Consider the following 9,432-nt stretch of genomic DNA (forward strand, 5'->3'; position numbering starts at 1 on the left):
GAAATAAGCTAGACCAAAAAAAGTTTGAAAATCACATGATATCACTTATATGTGGGATATAAACCTGCAACAAATGAGCAGGGCACACAGAGACTCAGGGACATGGACAATAGACTAGCGGTTACCAGAGGGTAGGGGGCGGAGGAGGAGAGAGGGGGTAGACGGAGTAAGGGGGGCCAAATATAGGAGGGTAGTGGAGGGTGAAGTGGGTAAAGGGGATCAAATATATGGTAGCTGAAGGAAACTGGACTCTGGGTGGTAATCACACAATAGAATATATAGATGTCAAATTATAATGTACACCTGAAAATTATATAATTGTATTAACCAATGTTACCACAATAAACTTAATAAAAAAAGTGACTCGATATTTATCTGAAATTCAAATGTAACTGGGTGCCCTGTGTTATTATCTGCTAAATCTGGCAATCCTATCACCTCAGTACTAGTCTTACCTCCCTGGTCTATGCTGGCTGTATTTTCTCAAGGGGCCTTTTGAGAAAATATTGCAAGCTGGACAGCAAAAACGTTTTAATGGTTGTTGAGTTCTTCCCTGTATAGTTGGAAAATTCTATACGTAATCCACGCCTTGTTATTGGACATTCATGTTGTTTCTCCTTCTCTTCCCATCCCGTTTTTTCCCCTTCCCACCTCTCCCCGCCTTTCTTCCTTTCCCCATCTCCTCTTCCCGTCCCTTCCTTCCTCCTCTTCCTTCTCCTCCTCATTCTTCATCTTTCTCCCCCTGCCCATCTCTCTCACCAGTTTGGAGCCTAATCTTTGTCCACATCTCTAATTCCTTGTGGACCACTCCTCCAAGGCCCTCAGGGCTAGTATTAGGGAAATCCAGGGTCAAAACACCTCTCCCCTTCATAGCTCTCTGAGCCATCCACGGGTATGGCCTCTATGTGTCAGTCTAGGCACGAACTTGGCAAGCAATTGTGAGATAAAAGTAGAAACTACGAAATCACAAAATATCTCCTTCAGAGAAGCGAAGGACGCAAAGAAGGACAAATGCTGTCACAGAACCTGCCAGGTCGCATTGGCAGGAAATCTGTTGCCCAACCTCATGTGCTCTGGGCACAGTCCAACTCCCTGCCGGAGTCCAGGGAAGAAGGTGGGCATGGGCTCGGTCAAAGCAGCAGGGCCGGTGAGAGCCCTGTGGTCTCGCCATGTGGCCTTGGTTGCAGGCCTCGACTCATGGTGTCTCTTGGGAGTGAAAATCGAGTCAGGAAGCCCGGCACACACTAGGTTCTCAGTGTTTTGCAGGTGATTGATTTGTGGGATGAGTCAGCAAATTAATGAATCAATGATCAATAGTCCGCTTTCTTCACCCATAGAAGATGAGAGCTCTTCCAGCTCCAGCAACTTGGTTAGTCTCATTACTTCCCACGGTTCTTTCTGACGGTCAGGACCCAGCAAGATTTTTCTTTAACGGGCCAGCTAGTAAAAAGTTTAGACTTTGCAGGCCACATGGTCTCTGTCTCAATTACTTAACTCTGCTGTTATAGTTTGAAAGCTGTCAAAGACAATACTTAAAGGAATGGGCATGGCTCTGTTCCAATAAAACGTTATTTATTGACATTGAATTTTGAATTTCATATAATTTTAATGTATCCTGAAATGTTATTTTAATTTTTATTTCCCCCTGCCCCCAACCATTTTAAAATTCAAAAACTAGTCTTACCTCATGGGTCTTATACCAAAGCAGGCAGTGGGCCAGAATTGGCCCACAGGCCATCATTTGTCAACTCGTCGAAAATTCATGAGCAAACACATCTTCCAGGAAGTCCTTCAGAATGAGGATGCTCTTTCTCCTTGATGCACACACAGCAATCACCACGTCCGCCAAACTGGCTTTCATAGACACATTTGTGCCGTGCTCTTACTCTGGAACCTATGTTAAGTCCCTTATAGCCCAGACCTGTACGTCACCAACACATCCTTTGTCAGTAGACTCTTCACCGTCACATTCCCTGGGGATACCACACTCCTTTCTATAGCCAGCATGGGACTGCACTGCCCCCTCCACTTAGGTCCCTGGTACCCTTCTCCCTGACCACCCAGACCATGCCCTTCCCGTAACTGGCACCTCAAGCAGAGACGCCTTCCCCCAAACCACCCTCATCTCCAACCATGACATGGGAGTCTCATATTCCCAGTTTGAGTTCAAGTTCCTGTCGCTTACTCTGTGACCTGAGCAAGTTCCTAACACCGTCCGGAGAATGATCATAATAGCGCTCACCTCACAAGGTTACTGTGAGAGTTAATTGAGATGATTCGTGTCAAATACTTGGCTCAGAGCCTAGCGCCGATATTACAAAAACATTAATAAGTGCCAGCTGTGATTATACTTCTGTATTGTTTGGCCTTTTTACAGGGAGGCCATGTTTATATAATATTTATATAATTTTTTAAAAGACCAAAAGTACCCTTTTAGGTCTAAAGCAACACTAAACAATATTGTTGGTGTTTTTTTTTTTTTTTAATCAGGTAAATTTTTAATTGATAATAGACACAGAACAGGGCAGAAATCCCAAGTGTTCAGCTTGATGAGTTTTGCGTTGTTAGTAGTTTTTTTTCTAAGATGAATCAAAACAGTCAATCTGGAAAACCCTGGGCTAAGAGGAGGATAATTTGTGCTTGAAGAAGGTGACAACCTTTTGAGAACAGTGCCACACCCAGGAATGAGGTTGGGCTTCTACCCAAGGGAAAAGCCAATTGACACACAGACAGGGAGAAAACAGACAGCATGGTCATCAGTGATGCATCACAAAGGCGTCCCTTTCAGAGATGTGTCACCTGAGCTCATGGCAGACACTCCTCGGGTCCCCTGGTCCCCAGCATGACACGGAGAGATGGCTGAGCTCACGGGCTCCCTGGAGATGTCTCAACACTTATTCTCTCCCAAGGGGAGCGCCGCAGCTCATTAATCCAAGAACACGAAACAAATGTGCACATTCGTCATCTCAGTGCCATGAGGTGTGAGGAAATCGAAAGAACACACGAAAATGAGACTCATTCTTTGACGCAGACATATTGGCTAAGATTTTTCAAGAGTGACTGCCAGCTGACAGCCCAGCTGTCACCTCCTTACCCATGGCGGAGAGGTGGATGGGAGTACCCTTTCCTGTGTGCCTACTATGTCTGGGCAACACACAGGGCTGCCCGCTCCCCACACGTAAGCTTATTTTATTCTCATACGACCCCGAGGCAAATGTATTGTTCCTTTCAACAGTGAGACTCAGCAGTGAAGGGACTTGCCCGAGTCATACAGCCAATAAATGGTGGAGCTGAGATCCACACTCAGCTTCGACTGAGTCTAAAGCACGTTAATGCCACTATGCACTAACAGAACAGGACTCCAGGAATTGCCGAAACCCCTCATTTAATACACCAGGAAACAGAGGTCTGGAGAGGGCAGCGTCTTGCCCAAAGTCATTGTGGTATAGCAAGAAATATATTTAATCTTTACCCTCAGTTTCTGGCACGGAGCTCCTGAAACTCTTGTAATTTCCCGAGAGATCACGGTGCTAGGGGCATCTTTTTTGTTCTATTTGTTCTTTGACTCTGGTTCCTGACCCAAGAGCTTCTAAGACCCGGGGAATTTTCAGAGTGATAAGGGTGTCTAAATGTTGTACGCTACTGAGATGACAGGTAACCAGGACCCTTGGATAGCTTCAGGATGGGGTCTGGTCACCAGAAAGACCAAGGCGTGATCAGAAGCTTGGAACTTTCAAAGTCATCCCCCATTCTCGAGGAGAGGAGAGGGGCTGGAGATTGAGTTAATAATCGATGGTGCCTACGTGACGTAGCCTCGTGAAAATGCCTGCAGTCTGATGTTTGGGGGTCTTCGCATTGGTGACACATGGAGGTGCCGGGAGGGTGGTGCATCCGGAGAGGACACGGAAGCTCCACGACTCTTCCCCACACTTTGCCCCATGTTCCTTTTCGTCAGGCTGTTCACCTTTATCCTTCGTAGCATCCTTTATAATGAACTCATAAACGGGTGTAAACGTTTCCCCCAAGTTTGGCGAGTAGTTCCAGCACACTCTCGAGCCGAAAGAGAAGGTCACCGAAACCCCCGATTCATAGCAAGTGGGTCAGGGTACTTCTGGTGGCCTGGACTTGCGATCGGCCTCTCAAGTAGGACTGAGCCCTTGACCTGTGGGGTCTACGTTAACTCTGGGCAGTGAGTGTCAGGACTGAATTAGAGTGTAGATACCCAGCTGGTGTCCACTGAGGACTGGAGAATTCCTTGGTGTGGAAAAACCCACACATTTGGTGTCAGATGTGCAGAGTGTATGGGAAAACGGAGTTTTTCTTTTAGTCATAATGGAGATTCATGGAGGGACTTGGACTCAGTCAGATCCAGGTTCCACGTCTCCGGCAAGAGCTGCCTTTCTACCACCAGGCTTCCCTCCCTCTTCCCATCCATCCCACCAGGCTTTGGTTTTCCCAGCCGGAATTTGTAAGTTGAAGAATAGAGCTGAATTATTTGGGACCTGAAGGCCCTCCTTTGCCTGCCGGGTGTTTGGAAGAGGAAGAGAGAGAGAAGGGGGAAGAGGTGGGAAGCAGGCAGGGGGAGAGGACCTTGAGGAAAACCACAGAGGTGTTCACAGCATGCTACAGCATGATTCCCCGTGATGGCTTCAGAAGAAGGCCACCTCACTTGTTCACGTGTGGTGGCTTCGGATGGGTTTGGGACGGTGCAGATCGTGCTGAGCGCGGTTATTTATGGACACAGGATGAGGGGGCCAAGGCCGCCTAAGGTGAGCCCACTACACCTGGGTGACAGGTGTGAGGACGACCGGTGTAAACCCCACCCAAACACTCGCGGGTCTGGGTACACAGGGGCCGAGGTTATGCACAATTTTAGCTTCCTTCTTCGAATGTGTTTGTATTTTCCAAAATTTCTACAGAGATCCAGGATCTGGTCTACAATCAGATAAGAATTTTATTTAAAACTTTCGTAGAAAAGAATGTAATCAATGAAAGTTATTTTTTTTTTATTTTTTTATTTTTTGAAGTTGAACACGTCAGCTCCACTTGTCAAATAAATGGCTTGTCCGGCAGCGTTTTCTCTCTTTTTCTCCCTGTTTCTTTCTAACGGCTAATAAGGATAATAGATATCATTTACCAAGCATTTTACTATGTGTGTCCTAGGCACGTGCTCAGCACCTGACATGCATAATAATCCTAGGGAGAAGTACTGTTAAAATTCCTATTTGAAAGACAAGGAAAGAGACTGAGAGACATTAAATCGCTGGTGTGCAGCCCTTTCGAACCAGAGCTGTTTAGTGTCTATACTCTCGCTTCTCACACAACCCGTCTCTCTTTTCTTCCTTATGCCATCTTTTTTTCCTTTCATCTCTCAAAAACCATTAGTCAGGTACCTGTGTCAATTCTGTGGTTATGACCCTGGATTTCTCAACTTCAGCACGATTAACATTTTGGATCGGGTAATTCTCTCTTGAGGGGAGCTGCACATCCCTGGACTCTACCCACTAGATGCCAGTAGCAACCCCCCGACACACCCGGTTGTAACAACCAAATATGTCTCCAGACATTGCCCAATGTCCCTGGGGACCAAAACTGTCCTCATTAAAAACCACCGATGTAGCCTGATCTTCGTACTAATTGTGGAAAATGGTCCTGGAGCCCCTCAAGTTGAACAATCGCAGATAGGAACCCACGGGAACACTTCATGCCCTTCTCGCAAGCCCCCAAGCTCATCTGAGGCAGCTGCCACCTGCTAAGACATTCCAGGACAGGGCCTGACAAATGGCTGGAGTGCCTCTGGCCAAAGGAGACACAGGCTGAAGTGAGACACTCTTGCCACTTGTCCTGGAAGCTGGGCCACTGGGATTGAAATGAGTAACATGGGCAGTTCTTGACCAGCAAACGGCAGGGGCCACCAAGCTTCTGAATGGAGGCAGCAGACCAGGTTGTTGATGAAGACCCTGTGGAAGGAGGCAGAAGGATCAGTGTATTCAGATGAGTCAATTTCTTGTCCTGGTCCCACCCCCATGTGCTGTGGGACACAGACGAGCCTTTTGAGAATGTTAATATTTCCCTCTGTCTCTTCCCGGGACAGTGGGATAGTGTGTCCAGACCGGCCCACGCCATCCCCTCTCCTGCTTTACTCTTCTCCTTTGTAGCATCTGACATTTCATTCTGTTTGTGTTCCCCTGTATCCCTTGCCTAAATTTCAGCTCATGATGTCAGGGAAGCCTACCGAGTCCCTGCAGCCTATGACGGTGGCAGACATAGTAAATGCTCAATAAAGGTGTGCAGAATGAAGGTGCGCACGCGCACACACACACACACACACCCCACGGGGAAGCGATCTGATGACATGTCTCAACGGCCATAGACATGCTGAGCTCTTTGTACTCAGGGGACCCACTTCTGACAATCTACGGCCCCCACCCAAAATAATCCAACATAAAGAAAAAGACTATGTGCATTCCTGTTCATCTTACAGCAGCTAAATTAGCACAAACCACCTGAAAAACCCACCTAAGTAATCAAGATAAAGGCATAATTAACGTGACCCCAATAAATCTACTTGGTGAGATTCCAGGCAGCCGTTACAAATGTCGTTTCGAGTAAGATGAGTTAATATTGCAACACACACACTGTTGGTGGAAATATCACGCACATTCCCTCTGGAGGGCAATTTGAAAATTCCTATTAAAATGCACATGTTTGTGTTACTCAATCCAGCGATTGCATTTTTAGGAATTTGTTTTTCTAGGAATTTATTCATTTCCAAGAATTTATCCTAGAATTGTATTAGGAAACAACTCCTATGTTTATGAATAGGGGAATCATTAAATAAATCCCTGTGTATCAACATAATGGAGTAGTGTACAGCCATTAAAAATGAGAAGATTTGCATACGCTGACCTGGAATAAAAGGAGACTTTCTCTATCTATGCTGTGAATTTCTGTAATGTTTGAATGTGTTTAATAACAAACTGATAAAAGGAAACACTGAGCCTGCTAAAGAGCTCGTTAATACAAGCAAACACACGCAAGGCACGTGAGGACCGGGAGAAACACAATCAAGATATTAACAGTGACTGATCATTTCCACATCATGAGAAGACAGGCCATCTTTATTTTTCTTCTTTTGGGAGAAAACTTTCTATAAAGAGCCCGTGTGACCTTTACAAAGGCCAACTCCCTCCCCTAAATTCTCTTTGTTGAAACTGGGGTGGTGCTGAGGGTGTAGCATGTTCTGCCAATGTAACCTGCTGTCGTGCGGTGTCCTGTTTCCCCAGGATGGATGACATCCAGCTCTGCAATGACATCATGGACCTGAAGCAGGAGCTGCAGAACTTGGTCGCCATCCCAGGTAACCATTTGGGACTTCACCTCAGATAAGCAGCTGCTCGGAGGCCCCAGCCTGCTCCATCTGTACCCCTCGGCGCTGGCAGACAGAGTTCTCTTAGCATGGCCTCGTCCTCGTCCTCGTCCCTGATCACATGATTCAAACCCAGCTCGGTGTCAGGCAGAGCCGGGTCAAGTCCTCGACCTTGGGCTTTATCTCTCTGAGACTCAATTTCTCCTCCTCTGAAACAGGGTAGTAATGGTACCTAACTCATTGGGTGTAAGTCCCATCGTGGTAAGTGAAAACAATGTGATCCACTTGCTTAATATGACATCTATGCCTTCGTAAGAGCCCAGGAAATATTAGCAATTATCACTATTATTATCCTGCTTGGGAACAGGCAAAGTATGGTGGTGGCAAGCTCTGACTTTACAGTCAAACCTAGACCTGTCACTTATTAATGACATGACCTTGGGCAAGTTACTTCACTAAAACTCAATTTCTTCATCTGTCAACTAAGATAATCGTGGTATCTGCCTCATAGGATTGTCGTGGGGTTGACGGAAGGAAAAAATACATTAAGTGCTTACTTGGCACAGCTCCCATCCTATAGAAAGTGCTTAATAAATTATTGCTATCATCATCGTCGTCATCATCATCATCATCATCATCATCGTCAACCAAACAAATTTCTACCCATCCTTCAGGTCATAGCTTATTTGGCTCCTTCTCCCAAGAAAGGCTTCCATGCTTATCTGGGCTGGGTTCGGTGCCCTCCAGGGGGTTACTCTTATCAAAGTACCTATCACATAATTGCCTGTCAACTCATATATGTCCCTCTCTAGAATCCCATGCTCCTCGAGGATAGGAATGAGGGCCTGGCAGGTGCTAAGGGGAAGATTTATTGAACGAACAAACACAAATATGTTTCGAGAACCTTGCCTTGGCCTTGGCAAAGAACAGCACAGGCCAGATAAGCACCCGCCACACATTGTTGTTAAATTGAATGTTTTTGCTATTCTATCGGTTCAATAGGTATGTCTCAAGAGGCTGCATTGCTGCTAGGTGCTAGGCATGCAGTGATGAACAGAACGTAATTCCCTACTCTAAGGCTCTCACAGGTTGGTAGAAAGAGATCGCCTGACACCCCGTGGAGACCTATTATTGAGTCAGAAGTGCAGCACAATGCACTTTAGAAGAGAGTGTTGTTCTAAATGCTTCCACACTAGGGACATTTGGGGCTGGATAATTCTGTTGGGACAGGAGGGCTGTACTGTGTGTTATAGGATTTTGCAGCATCCCTGGCCTTGACACACCGCATGTCAGTCGTATGTCCCTCCCTCCCAGTCGTGACAACCAAAGTGTTTCCAGATATTGCCAAACATCCTCTGGCCAAAGATGGGGGGCGGGGTGGGCCAGTCACCCCCTGTCCCAGTTAGAGTCCAGTGACAAGCCGCTGGATGACCTTCATGGAACGACGTCATGTCTCTGAGCCTGAAATTCCTTGCTTGTAAAATGACGCCAGCGATGCCCCTCTTCCGTGGTAGCTGTGACTGTGCCACGACGTAACACGAGATCACAAAGGCAAGGCGTAGGCGTGCCCCCAACGCATTCCTGTTCTGACGGGGTGTGTGCAACAGCAGCAGAACTTTCAGATGCCGCCGCTTTAGGGAGCACGTGCTATGTGCCAGGCCCCATGCAGGCCCCGGGAAGACACAAGCGAGGGGACAGCCCTAACTGGAAGCGGGTGACGGCTAATGGTACGGAATTTCTTTTGGAGTTGATTAAAATGTTCCACACGCCATCGTGGTGATGGTTCCATAACTCTGAATAACATTTTCAAAAGGTGAATTGTATAATATGTAAATTATGTTTTAATAAGACCGGTACCACGGAAAGTAAAATGTTGAACATAAGACAATAAATAAATAGGGGAAAAATAGTCAAGTCCAGACACTACCTACTGGAAATTCCAATTCGATTCGTGTGGGGCGCTGGCACTGGTCACTTATAAAAGCTCCTCACGTGGCTGTGGTGAGCAGCCAGGGTTGAGAGCCACCAGGCCAGTTCGACTCGGTCATTTTATAGCCCCCACA

General features: G+C 46.6%; 1 protein-coding gene across 1 annotated transcript in view; it reads left to right on the top strand.

Annotated features, from left to right (window-relative positions):
- Window positions 1-9,432, top strand: part of CUNH16orf45 (chromosome unknown C16orf45 homolog) — a 97,510-nt gene that overhangs the window by 76,573 nt on the left and 11,505 nt on the right. The window contains exon 3 of the mRNA XM_011358401.2: window positions 7,287-7,360. Coding sequence (XP_011356703.1) covers window positions 7,287-7,360 — 74 coding nt within the window. The remainder of the gene's footprint in view (window positions 1-7,286; window positions 7,361-9,432) is intronic.

This window comes from Pteropus vampyrus, unplaced genomic scaffold (assembly GCF_000151845.1).
Source record: "Pteropus vampyrus isolate Shadow unplaced genomic scaffold, Pvam_2.0 Scaffold40, whole genome shotgun sequence".
Lineage (NCBI taxonomy): Eukaryota > Metazoa > Chordata > Mammalia > Chiroptera > Pteropodidae > Pteropus > Pteropus vampyrus.